This window comes from Bombus pascuorum, chromosome 6, assembly GCF_905332965.1.
Source record: "Bombus pascuorum chromosome 6, iyBomPasc1.1, whole genome shotgun sequence".
Lineage (NCBI taxonomy): Eukaryota > Metazoa > Arthropoda > Insecta > Hymenoptera > Apidae > Bombus > Bombus pascuorum.
The window spans coordinates 17,250,599-17,265,252 of NC_083493.1; the positions used below are offsets into that span (position 1 = coordinate 17,250,599).

Sequence of the window (14,654 nt, forward strand, 5' to 3'; positions counted from 1 at the left end):
TGGAAATTGTTGCCCGCGAAGGAAAAGCTTGCACGCCGCCTCCAGTTTTCTTCGCCGATATTCATTAAAATATGCTCTTCAATTAGAGCCAGATAATACGACACCTTTCACCATCGATTTCAATAATGATTTTCGTTGTGTATTTACTTGGATCAACGATGAAAACGCTTTTTACAGTACATCCTTGCTCAAAAATATTCGGCCACCTGCTCGTAATTACTTTCGATAGGCTGCGCGTTAAGAGTTCCTCGCGAAATTAAAAAAGCACGAAAGGACAACGTGTTCCTTTAGAAGTAGCATTTTATCGAATCGTATATGCCTCGTCTGTCCTGCTATTTTTTTTTTTTTTTTCTATCGAGTAGCTTCATGGTTCGTAGAAGCCAAAGCTAAAATCATTAAAACAAGCAATATTTCAACGATATAAAAAGCTAGGATGTCTAGCTACAAGATCAAATATACAGATAATTTTGACAACGTTGACTGGCGTTTTACTGAATTTAAAGCCGCTTCTCTGCAAAAATAGGAAATGCGACTTATCCTACTTTTCCTCTGTAATCTTCGCATAAAATCGATTTTACAAACGATATACAGATTATTCGTATTCCTCTCGTTCTTAAATATCGCTCGCGACAGAACATGGGAAATAAATAAAGCGTCGTTATTTACTAGAACGATTGGTAATTAACGTGAAATATACTCCTTCAAAAATATCGCGCGCTGATTTTGTCGTCGAAATAGCGCAGAGTATCGTCGATGGAATTTCGCACGATTCGCTGAAGCTGTTAAAATTCTGAGTACGTAATATCGACGTTTTCGAGACTGTAACGCGTTTCGACTGAACTCGACCATGCTCCCTGACCTATCTCGTCTAGGAAACTTTCAGTCGGCGTTAAACTAGAAAGAAAGCTCGCGCACGAGAGACCGAACTTGCTCGGTGATTAATTACGGAACAAAAGCAACCCGAAGTCCGAGAAAGAAAACGGGTTAAGAATGAAGGATGGCGCGTTCTGATAAATTGACTTCTGTCAAAATATTATCCCTAAAACTTTTTCTCAACTTGAAACTTTCGCCAAGTGGAGGGAATCCAAGCTGCAGCATTTGCAACGTCGTACAAATTTATAGATTCCAACAGTTTTGCACGATATCTGAGAATTCTTAAACAGCTAGAAATATTTCACTGGGTAGATTTTTTCGTACAGGTAGGTAACGATAGGAACGAGTTGTGTCAGACGTAATTTATCGGCGATATGGACGTTTCACGATGTACTCTATCCAATTTATTTAACAGAAGAAATGTCACGAATCAAAAGCTATCTTCGTTTCATTAAAGATGGAAACGAAAGTTCGCTATAATAATAGCGACTTTGCTTTTCCGCACAGAACACCGGTAAAAGAAAAGTATCAAATATAACGTTCAAACACCGCAAACATAACTAAACATCGGACGAAGGGAAACCCTTCGTTAGAGACGAACGAAGCTGCGAGAAGCGTGTCGCGCTGGAAGACAACGCGAACGTTAATTCTATTTAAGTTAGCTCGAAAAGCCTTGTTTGTCTTAACTTTGTTTTCATCCGTAGCTAGCTTAGATCAAATCGCTTTTCTCGCAATCCCGTAAAACAATTACCAAACCTGTTTAACGTCGACAAGAAACAGCACCGCCGGTATTCGTCAAGTTTCCGTGGGAGAACCGGCGTTTCTCGTTTCGTCGAACAGTCTGTTCGGGTTTCGGGCTTAAACCGACCGACGGATGAGTGAGATGCCGCGGGAAAGCGACAACAATGACGGAGAACGCGTTGGCGGAAGGACAAAGAAGCGATGGTCCGATAACAATGACAGGGAAACGGGAAAACGAGGCGAGCGCCAGGCGCAGATACCGCGAGATTCGATCTTTCTTATTCAGATTTCCTGCGGCAATTCTTCTTCCGTTTCCTCGCGAGACTAACTCGTAATTACTTGCCGAATGTGAATAGGCACTAGGTTCGGATTTCAGACTTTCAAAGAGACCCATCAGCTATGTTCAGATAGAACGTTTCGAGATAGAAGTTGGAGAAAGTTAACGAGGTGCGAAACAACCGAGTGTTTCCATTCCTCTTTCTTTTTTCTTTTCTACTATTACGTATTACCTTTTCATTCTACAAGGATTTAACATCGATTTTCAGGCTATTAGAGACGAAAATTTATACTCAACAGGATAAGGGAGCCATATAATTTGTCTAGGGAAAATAAATCCTTACTATGTTTCGTAATCGATAAATTCATCGTGGTAATTTTAAGGAGAGTAAACCCTTGATAGAAATATTTGGAACGTGAAACGTTATAAAATTGAAAGGGTAAGGAGGAAATACGTTACCGCGAAATTATGGGTTCTTCGCGTAATTGACGTTCTTTTTGTGCCTTTCTCTTCGAGAAAGTGTTCAAAGCTCGACGTTTTCTTCGAGCTACCTCGAAAAGGATTGCCACGAGCTTCCGCTGCGCTTGTGACGGAAATTGGGCTGGTATACGTCGATATATAATAATTGGGCACAATCAAGCGTATCAGTTCGAGACGTGCAACACGGAGAAGTCTTTCCTCTGCCAAAGGAGGCGCTCAAAAAGCGAGTCGCGTTCGTTCCTCGAATTCTTAATGAGCTTCCATTTCGTATAGAATCGCGATTCCAGATATAGAAAGTTGGCGATGCTTTAGAAAGAAAACTTACGTGATTTCCGCTATTCTATCGCCAATGCGTGAATCTGACGGTGGCTACCGTTAATTCTGACGTTTGTAAAATAGTTTTAACGCTTTCTGCGCAAGACGCGTTATACCTTCTTCTTTCGTACTCAGCCATATAATAAAGAAGACATTGGGTCAAAAATAAAGAAAAGGTCAAACGAATTGTGGAAGACTCTTGCGGAGTCTCGAAGACACATTCGCGTTTCGTTAAAATTACAGTAGACGGAGGCAATTTTTAATAAGTCCCACCTTCGTCCCAGCGAGCACAGTTCTGACATACATAGTCTGTCAAACGAGCCGCAGTTATGTTTTAATTGCGCCGTTCCGACCATTTCCCGACTCTATATACCTTGTTCTTTGCCAACGAGCGAACATCCACGCGACTCTGAAATCACAGACACGGCCCGTGTCACGGGCACACACCGACGCATTCCTCGCGTTCTCAAAGGGATTTGATTATGCAACGTTTCGCGTTTTGTTCCTCTCTGTGGCGAAAAGCTTTCAGGCCACTTTCTACGCGTCCGCTTCTTTTTTTGTCGTCCCTTCTTTTTCCAGAATTACACGTACATAGGTAGAAGGAAAAACGTTCTTTAATAAATCAAGACGGCACTGCAAGGGGCTGGATTTATTGTCCGTGTCAGATTTAGCAAGTGCCTGCAACCGGAGATCGTTCGATTTTCTTCTACTCTTGTTTTTTTTTCTTTTTCTTTTTTCTTTGTCGCAGTTCCCTCGTCTCGATCGTTCGCGATCACAGTGAAATAAGCTAGTCGCGAAGATTAATCGGTTTCAGCCTCGAATGAGTTGGAACGCGTTTTCTATTAAGTTTGGTCGATTACATTTTTGCTCGTAACGAATTCGGTGCGCGTGATTGATCGAATTGAAAAATTAAATGAAAATATGGTTCACGCGTGGTGGGAACGCTTGTTAGGAATGTAACAAAATGAGTTTTATTCGTCGATAGTCTTTTAATCCTCCAGCTTCTTCGTAGCGATAAATCGAGTTTCGATTAATTTTATTATTCGCTACAAAGACGGTTAATCGGTTACTTATTATATGCCTTTGATATGCCACAAATTTAATTCCCGTAAAATGCTTATTCGAATAATTTGTTTGTAAATCGAATGGCGTATCAAGTTTAGAAGAGATTCTACCAAATAATGGAATCTTTATAAGCAGCAGCGAATATAATAATTAACAAACAAATAGCACGCTATGAAATTTGGAAAATATCTCGTAGTCCAGTATCAACGTTTACCTACTTTCTTTTTAATTACTCTTTACACTTTCGTTATTTTACTGTTAAACATTACGTGGTTTGTGTTTTATCCATATCCACGTAAAGGACATCTTTGCAAGCTCGTGAATCGCAAAACCTCGTACAATTTTTATCTTCTATGAAGCAAGTTTACGATTTAATTACAAGAATCTTTGCTGCTGGTAAGAAAGTTAAGACGCTGAAAATTTATCAGAAAATCAGTTTAATCGTTCAAGTTGCTTCTTATCTGTACCTAGTTCGTTATGCTACTTTCCGGAACTTTACGGCCAAGCTCTTCCGCGATTCAATTGTTGCTTTCCGTATTCGTATCTACCGCATCGCGTCCTTATACGTGCACTATCGGTTGCATATCCCGCGCTGCCATGTTTCGAAACTGTTTAACTACGAAACTCAAAGTTGGAAGATTAAAATTTCGTTTCATCGTCTTATAGCAGGCAATTAGCAAATTCTGTGGACGCGATACAGAGTTCTCGATCTACAGTCTTAAGTTCCGAGACACGAAATTTCGCTTAAGAATTTTCCGATGTAGAATCGCACGGACCAATATCGGAATTAGACAGACGTTCGATCGCAATACGTTTCATAGCTGGCGTCAGGTCACGTTCTTTACCTCGTTCAATCGTATCGCGGAAATTGACAAGAAATTAGAGGATTGTAACATCGCCTTCCCAGCATCTCGATGCATGCACAGTCCGACTAATCGGAATTTCTAAGGAGAATCTTATTTCTGAACCGGGTTCGAACGGAATTCGTTTTACATCGAGTCTACCTGGACTAACGGCGATGATGAAACTCGGATGGAATGGAATTTCTATGATATTACACTCTCTCTCTCGTCCTCCTTCGACCAATGGTCTATAGTACTGCTATTAGGTAAGAGTAGATGCACGCCGGTGCAATATCTCGAATAACTTGATATTATCAACATGTTTGGGAAATTCGACGAATTACAGGCATTTGGGATATTTCGCATCAGTATTTACAGATGAAAGCTACGCCCCTGATAACTAGACTTTTCACGTTCGTTTTTCGTCATTAAACGCGAACGGGTAAAATTTTTATGTCCAATCGAAGTTTTCGATGCAAGAACCATGCAGCTGTAATTTTACTAATTTAACACGAAATAAAAACAAATTGTTTAAAATATTTCTTCTTGTCAATATATCAATCGTGACCTCCTCGTTAAATGCATTCTTCTACTTTGTAGCAAAAATTTTCAATTTTTAGTACTTATACACTGGTTATACGTCTGGTTCTTGCACCAAATTTGATTAACTTGATGTTCTCTATAGGTTTAGTTGAAAATTAATCGATTTAGTTACAAATACGAAGACAGTTACGGTTATAGGGATATTTTACAAAAATGCTGTTGCTACTGGTATTATTCAATTGTATTTCCATCTTTTGGCGATTATTTCGGCATGTTTTCGTAATACCACTTATCGCTAGGAGGTAAGTACATATCGTTCGACCAGGGTCATTATATCGTGAAATGTCGTAGGAAGCAGTTCGGAATACAGTCGTCGAGAAGAAGGAGGAAATGCTGGTTCGTTGTTTTCAAAAGTGGAAACTCCGTTAAACCGATCCTGAGGCATTCTGCGAACACATATCGGTCCCAGGGAAACCTTCGCTACGAAAAGATAAACAATACCTGTTTCAAGATATACAACTGTCCTTTATTTAAACCAATAACATTGTTTTAAAAAAAATCGTTCGGATACTTTTTTATCGTCCGGAATGCTCCGGTGAGCATTCGCAGAACTAAATTAATGCAAGAATCGGATAATTCTAATGCTTCCCTTGCACCAAAATTATAAAAAACGCTACATCGCCGAAGGTACAGGTAGCTCCGTTTCCACAAGACGAAAGAAAATTATAGAAGGTACATAGGTGTTGGACGGTAACGTGGGCTCGCCTTTTTTTCTCCAATATACATTAAAATCTGAATTTCGACGAAAAATGCCTGCAACCCTTGAATTTTCCTTCAAATTCCACGCTTTACAATTTTTGTACTACTCTATCGCAAACCGCTTCTATGCCCGCAACTAATTTACCAACTGTTCGTCAACGCGTTGAAATTTTATTGAAAACACACCGCCTCTAATAACTGCGCTGTTCGAAACTCTGTGAAACGCCTGTGGCTCGATCTCGATCGAATAAAAATCACGTCACCGCAGAGACGGCGTGTCCGTCGGCACGCGCGTCCCCAAATGGGATCGTGGACCGGAGACGAAGCATTTTCACGGTGTTTTCCCAGAACGGACGATGTTCGGAAAATTATATACCGGTCTAGGCTCACGGGACACGCGGCATGCAGACCACGTTCGTATTTGTGTGTATACAGGGGTTTGTGTGCATAGCGGCAATTGTGTACGGGGAATAACGTCGACGAGAGTCCGAATCCCTGCCAACATCGATCTTGTCCTGTCGTTGCCTGCGACGCGTCCAATGAAAATTGAATTTCCCCGCCTTCTCTTCGAAACTTCATTCTCAGAACGCTTCATCGTCGCATTTATATCGTTACGCGCGCAAGAAGTTAATCTTGTTCGCAGTATGGGTTCTAAACGATTCTTCTTGCTTTACGCAAATGGTTTATCAATGACTGTTTCAAGCGTATTTCAAATGATTATCTCGGTTCAAGCGTTTTTGAAACGGACAAATTATTTTTCCGATACCTTGTTGAATAAATTTCTACCATTAATTACCTACTGTACATTGTTACGTTTTGCGTACGCGTTTAGGATGTTTGTAGCATATGCAACGACGATTCAGCTTTTTCTACACTTTATAAGCGTTTGCATTTCGGAAAAGAGAATCGTCTATTTAACAGCGTAATCTCGATCCCTTTATCGTTTCCGTATCCAGTTTTATCATACAGGCTTGGACAAGGATGCCTTTTCTCGTAAGTACATTAATATTTTATATTAAAACTTTTAAAGTCCTCTTTGTATGCTCCCACGTGATATATATATGTTCTTTTCATTCCATAAATCGATACTAAAGCTCACGTACTCCAAACTCGAACACTTTCTTCTTCTTCAAACTACTTTTAACGATCTCACTGGCAATTTGACAAATTATCGTACATTACCATCGATCATCAAGACTCGCGTGTAAAGTACAATAAACAAGAAAACGTGTAGAAGTCTGTACGCAACGTCTCTCGCCGTAAATCTAAATATTGGAACCGCAAGCGTCGGATTATATCACGTGAAAAGTGTTTCGCTCCATTCGAAAAGGCAGAGGCACCAAAAGTTGTTGCGCGTCGGTATTAAAGAATTAAGGATTAATTCGACGGCTGGAAAAACGAGCACAACGTGTAGGCGAACGAGCGTAGAATTTTATTTGGTGCATATAGTTATGAAACGGTCGTTTGAAATCAATATTTCTATCGGGTCGTTTTTTATTTTCACTGGATGCACCGGCAGACGTCGTTCGACCTCTCAATTACGCGTTCTATCGAAAAGGTGGACGATAAAATGTGACGATTATTCTTGTTAGACCACTTCGATGCTCGACGTGTTTCAACAAACTAACACGACAGGTCGAAAGTTTATCACGCGTATCGCCATTGTATCGAGTGATTTATGCATTAAACGAAGACGACTCGATGAAAGTACCTTTATTAGCGAGTTTGGAAAGGAGATCGACTTCGCACGAAGATTGTTTCAGTTTTTTTTTAATTATTTTTAATTAACAAGCGTTAATCGTTGCTTCCCAGTGATAGCTTTTATTCTACGATATTTTCCACTTCAATCTGTTTCGCAGTCACTAAGCACATTATCCGGAACGTACCGCAGTGTTTGGATGGTTCCTCGAATGAACTACTCAAGTGGAACTATGATAATAAAGAAAGACATAATATTTTCAACTGCAGCTTTCCTTCATATTCTTTTATGTTTGCGTTTACGCGGATGCACAGGTGCAAAGAACATTTGTAGCTTCCCTTTACAGACACTACACTTCTCAACGTTTTCAGGCAATTTCTTGTTCCTTACACGAGAACGCACGAATGGCGTCTATAAAGAGGTAGCGTAAATTCCAAGGAAAATGACACCGAACGATAGTTTTATCCACGATAGCAAATCTCAAATCTGATTATCTATTTTCAACGAAAATTCCATAAGAGACAAAGATTCGTTAGGAAATAAGATTAAGGAAACTCGTTTCTCCACACAGTTGATAGAACTTTGTGCCGGAAAACTGTAATTTATTTCTGGGTTACCTAATAGTTAACTATAAGTCTGCGACCACAGAGCCAGCCGACCATCCCAGAAGACGTATTTCAAAGTCAACAGTTGCAGCCTCATCAAGCATAGATAGACCGTGGCGAACTTCAGCGTAGACGCGTGCATAATGCACGGAGTATTGTGCAGATTTTCCCCGTTGTAATTCGCGAGATGCACCGTATCCAAAATTGAGATCAGGCGACGTTCCCGACGGGAACATGCTCGACTGGCAACCGTATGGCAACCGTATGGCAACCGTATGGCGAACGAAAATACCGACGGAACACGGTCCCTTCATAGATATTGCCATTTTACGAGGGAACCTATCTCTGCCACTGACGTCGAAAGAATACGAAACACGGTCGTAGAACACTTTCGCGGGAATAGAATTAGCAGGAAAAACAACAGTCGATAAGCGAGTTATCAATCCAGCGAAGAATTGTTGTCAGGAATTGTAAAAAATCCATTCTTCTACATGTTTCAGCTTTTCTTCGATATTTATCTTCGACGTTATATCGTTAAACGAGGAGAGCTAAACGAGCTAAACTTGCAACTGCGTTACAATCTTACAAAAGGTTGGAAATTTTTGAATTACGAGAACGATCGAATTCGCAATTTATAAATTATGATCTTTTAAACAGCGAGTAGTTTTTTAATAATTTGTACACAAATTGGTAATTCCTTTTACTTATCCTGTGTTTTATTCTTATCGACTTCGTAATCAGAAATATAACGATACTTCTCCAACAAATTACTACATAGAATTCGGTAATATGTATAGATCGGTATTAACTGTACGTTTTCATTTGCATTAATTACCGAGAATTACTGCATTATTGATTTTGAAACCATTATAAAACACAGACACGTTATCAATGATCGATTTAAAGGAAATATCATGGAATTTTTTGAATTTCCCATTCCTCTTTTTCCTAACTGTAACCAATATAATGAACGTGTTAAAAGCGTTCCAGATCCTTGTAAATGAGAAAATATGCATCAAATTACACGTGTAATTCGGTTCGTGGAAATTAAACATTAAATTTCGTACCCCGAAAACTGAATATACGGAATACAAATCTGCGATGCAAATTTGACAAATTCCAGTTGCAATACGCTACATCCTTATATATTTAGTATTTGTCGTACAAGAGAAAATTTTGTGTGCAAGTAAATCATCCATAACGTGAACGTACTTTTCGTTGGAACTACAATGCGAATTTAGAGAGCGAAATCATATCTTGGAAAATACGTAGAATTTTCTTTTTTCTCGAATTATCTCGAAAATAATGAGAAATATCGAAAAAAGAAACTTGAGAAGGAGTCGCGTGTCTTTTTTTTTACAACTACAAGAGCGTAGATAATTAAAAAAAAAAAAAAGATCAATGCACCCAAAGTATCGAACTTTTTGAATTTCCAGATTCTGCAATTTCTCTGGTTAGTAGGCATTTATTAAAAATAAACCAGCGAATAAATAAACCATTATGACCGTAATATATATGAAATATTCGATCGATTTCGATGAATACTTTGATCGAATTTATCGGCATATTTAAGACTATAGCATCCCATTAAATTCCCCTTAAATTTGATGTTCGAGTTGCATTTAATACACGAGGTATCCTAGAATAAATCTACAAGAGTAAATTTGAAACCTGAACGACCATTATAAACTACTACACCGTAACTACCCTATAATACGAAGTAATATTCATCCATAATCGGCAAGAAGCCGTCGTAATTTTCGTTCACTCTGCAAACAAAAGCAATTAAATGGAAACGTTGATCAAACGGGGTGGAAGATCGAAGAAGCTCGATACCAGAACGGTTGCGTCGGAACGGAGATTGATGAAACGAAGCAGATGTTACGGAAAGTAAGCGCGAATTCGAGTGGCCGATTCAGATCTTCCATCGAATCGGAGGAAAGCAAAGATCCAAATGTTTCAATATTAAGAACGATTTGCCTCTTCGAGATTAAAAAGTCTCGTCACGTTCCAGCTTCGTCGCTCGATCTGGAAGTTCGCGAACGAAACTTTACAAGTCTCCCTATAACCTGAACGTCACTTTCGTCGATTCTAGACAAGGAGGAATCGTGGAAAATACGAGTTCTACGTTATAACCAGAGGAACCGTAAAACGTCGAAAATGTCGTCCGACGTGTTGTATTCGCAATGTCGTCCGGCTGTCTGCGAGATCGAAGATCGGTGGTCGATCTCGATCTTTAACCCGGCGCGAACGAACGATGCGACGTCGTTGCGATTTCCTAGGGATAACGTAGCAGCAAAATTTTGCAACTTTATACTTGACACATCCATGGTTCTTCCAGTTTCGATCGTGTTCTACGAGCGCACTTTATGTCGCTGTTATACGATAGGAAGAATTCAGAATGAACGACGTCAGGTGCATCGCTCGTCCGCGCCGTGTCTCGCTTCCTTTTTTCGTCGTCCGAAACGAAAGAAACGCGGGATAGTCAGCGTTCAGTGGCGATATGTGGTCAACGTGGTATATATCGTAGAAACATAATCCGACTAAATCAATCAAACAGTCGCAAGACTCCAAGTGTATGTGTACATACATACATATACAAAGAGAGATAGACAGGTAGAAAAAGAGACAGTATAAAGAACGAACGGAAGAATAGAAACGAAAAAGAACAAGGTGTATATTGTCTGGCTGGTGTAATACTGGCAGGCAAGGCATGCTACGAGTTACGTTACCTAAGGTGAGTTTCTCCCCGGAATCTGGCGGCAGGGTGAAGCCCAAGAGGGCCATGCTCGATATCAGCACGCACGGCACGATCAGGTTGAAAAAATAGTACAGAGTCCTTCTGCGGATCTGTATGGTGAAGGTGACGTCGACGTAAGGTTCCGGACAGCATTGGTACGTTATCGTGTTCTTCTTGCCCGGCATTCCTGCAACGAAAGCGCATCGAACCATGTTACGAAGCTGATACTCGTCCATACCGAGAGGAGTAATTAATACTCGTTTCGACAACGCAGAAATTCAAACCATCGCTGCAAAGCTTAATTGCTTTTGACCGTGTGCGAAAGCGAGTTTGGTTATTGTTTCACGCGACGGTGTAATTTGGCACGGCGCAAGTTCCGACACGAGTTTAAGTAGCCGTTTATGCCCTGAATACGATGATCGCGTTAAGTGTTTCCTTAAATGGGAACATGGGCTTCCTTGGCCTCGGAAGAAGCACAGGAAGTCGATATAAATTTTCCGCGAATCGCTTCTAACACGATTATATTTGATTTCTATCGAGACACGTACGTTATCAAGATCGATATCTGCAGTAACTTCGTGTTTATAACACAAGTTCTTTTTTCTCGTTCTTCGTCTTTTATCCGCTTTCTCTGCTCCTTTTCCTCTTCCCCTATTCTCTATTTTCAACTTGGCTAGCTTTAGACTTCTGATTCTGAACTCTGACTCTGATCGATTAATCCTTTCTAGCCACTTATCTCTTTATCTTTCCTCTTTTCCTATTTTCCTGCTTCTTTCGCTCGACGCAGACGCTCTGAAAAGAAATTCAGGCACGTCCATCAAAAACCTTTCTAAAACACTCTTCATTCGCCCGACAAGATTCAATTATTCCCGCAAAACAGAAAGCGCGCTGTCGAGAAATTGTTAAAATTTTCGGCTCGAAATCTCTCTGCTCACAGATTCCGCTATATCCTATAACTCGTGATCTTTATTCGTATATTCGGCGCAAACCTGCTGTTAAATCGATAAACAATCGTTTAGCTTAAATAAAATATCAAATATACGTATACGAACATCGCAATGATACAGCTCGTCTCGAAGCGGAAAGTAGAAATCGGCGAATAACGTTAGTAGCTTCCAAGCTGTAATTTTGATCAAACTGGCTCTGCCACTGGTTACACGGTTCGCTAATTTCGCGAGCAACGTACATCGCGAGCATGACACGAACTCTCAGACTAATTCCAAATTACGAGGCGCAGCGTGCATCGTCGAGGTAGCCAAGCTTAGTCATAGTAGAAGTAACCGCGGAAACACGAGCAGGTTACCTCGTGATTTCCGTTTAACTGCCTTTATTAGCCGGCTACGTCCGTTTGAAATCGTACGCTCTTGTTATAAACGCGACCTTCCCATTCGTCAATCGCCTCCAACGTTTCGTTCCATTAATGCCTAATTCGTGGTGTCCATATATTTTTATTACAAATTTTGTAATACGCACGCAAATACACGCAATTTATGGCAAATTTCTTCTGCAATGTGGTCGATAATTGGAGTCTGGAAAAAATTTAATGGTTGGTAAGTAACAGCCAGTCAAATTTAAATTTCAAAGAAACTAATTTCACATACACCGATCTAGTGTCTTACCCTTTCGACGCATAATTTCTCGTCGTTTCATGAAAAACTTTAACGTCGATCGCCGTAATACAGCTGATAAGGATGCGCCGATATCGCGAGAAATAAAGCAATGGAAAAGGTGCGCTTAAAAATTCTGCAGCGCGAGGAAGTCGATGGTTTACGGTGGCGTTAAGGGAATCGTGGTTTTTAATTACCTAAATTACTTTCAATCGGTAAGAAAATTCTAACTGGCGGTTTGTTCCCTCGTTGCCACGCCGTAGGAATTCTTTTGCCAGACATTTGCACTCGGACGACGTTAATTTCCCACGCGATGCGTTTGCCCTAATTGCAAACATTATAAAAGTTACATCTGTGACTGCCTTATTGTGGAAATATGCAATTTTAATGACCTCGATGACCGCGTCTCTGTACGAGACACGGGTGACTTTTATTGTTCGCAGTTTTATTCGAAATATATAGTAGCCATTTTCCCCCTCTTCGTGCTTTTTTAAAATAAATAACATAATGCATAATGCTCAACTTTGCTTTCTATTGTTCTGTGCCTTTTTGTACGCGAGAAAAGGGAGTTTGGGCATTAAAAAAAAAAAAAAAAAAAGGAATTAACCTTTAGGATAAATTGTTTCATACGTTAGAATTGCAATCTGGTTTGGCAAATGTTGACAAAAAGGGATCCAGTCCCAATTGCTTTGATCTTGACAAATATGGTCAGGCCCTTGTGTGACATGTGGACACTTCTGAGTAAACTTTGGAACGTTCCAGCCGTCGTGTGTGATTTTTTAAAAAATTATTAACAAAAACAAATTTGTAAATCTAGAGGATTTATTTATTTTTGTATAGTAAAGAAACACTTGCTCGTAAAAATCTAGTCCAATCCCGATACCAATCTCACACATGAGCGAAGCGAGCGAACGAGGAATTCTTAAGAAAAAAGTTTTCCGCCGAAAGTCGAGTGCCCCTCGTTGGCGTGTGGAATTGGTATCGGGTTGAACTAGATTTTTACGAACGAGCGGAGCTCGCTTCTTAATGGAATTCGGATGAACTTATTTGCTACGACTTGCAGCAAGCGCCACAAAAGTTGTGCTAATTCTACGCGAAGCGGTAAGTGAAAAATGTGGCATAAAGTTTTCAATAACAACGTTTGCAAAATTCCCAAAGCATCGTTTCGGGTTATTCGTCCATGCAGGATCGCCCCCTTTTGGTTTGTGCTGGCATTTGTATGCCAGCAGGTGGAATATTATGCACGTAGTCTTATGCGCCTCGACACCTATGTATATCAGGTCGCCCTACGTTGTACACGTTCAACAATAAACCTCCCATCCCCGAAACTACCTCGACTCTCAACGAATCACCTTAGCGTGTTTCTCGAGGCAAATACCACCGCTGAAAATTCCCTGTATAAGCCAGCAACCGTAAAAGAGGAAAGTATTCGGGTTACAGGCTCTCGAACCGAGTTTGTGTCGCTGAATCGCGAGGAAAGCTAAATTTATTAATGCAATTTCGCCCAGTCGCATCCGCTAAGATTCTCTCCGCCACTCTCCATTATTCATCGGTCGCATTTCACATTCTTGGCCTCGCGTTTTCATACGCGAAACTCGCGCTAGCATCGACAAAACCGTCGTACGTGAACGAAATTCGAATAACGCCGCCAAAGTAGCTTCGAGAAGATAACGAAAAAGATAACGGAAGTTCGTGGCGATCGCCGTCCTCGGAGCGAAAGAGGAATACCGTGGAGCCGCGAAGAGCAAACGAGTCGGGCGCGAAATCGAAGACTCGCAAAGCGACTAGGTGCTCGTTCGATCGCTACATCGATTCGAAAGTTTATGGGGTACGCGAGACAGAAACTCGCGAGACGTCTTTGGCAACATCCTTGGTAGCGTGTAAACGCGAAAGTGGCCGCCCTAACGATTTTCATCAACATTCCTTTACGCGCCGGTGACACGAATATCGCGCGAGAAAACCAAGTCCGGCGAAAAATGCATTTTACCGTGGGAACCTGAAAATTGGCTTCCCTGTTGAAACATTATTAAGGAACGCCATTTGCCGGAGTTTTGTTGTGGCGAGGAAGATTGCGAGGAAATGAGTTCAAGTTTTGAAAAGAACGATGA

General features: G+C 40.7%; 1 protein-coding gene across 4 annotated transcripts in view; it reads right to left on the reverse strand.

Moving 5' to 3' along the window:
- LOC132908416 (neuronal acetylcholine receptor subunit alpha-7) overlaps positions 1–14,654 on the reverse strand; it is a 285,011-nt gene that overhangs the window by 86,236 nt on the left and 184,121 nt on the right. For all 4 annotated transcript variants that reach the window (XM_060962442.1, XM_060962441.1, XM_060962443.1 and 1 more), the window contains exon 8: positions 10,932–11,126. In XM_060962442.1, the coding sequence (XP_060818425.1) occupies positions 10,932–11,126 (195 nt within the window). The remainder of the gene's footprint in view (positions 1–10,931; positions 11,127–14,654) is intronic.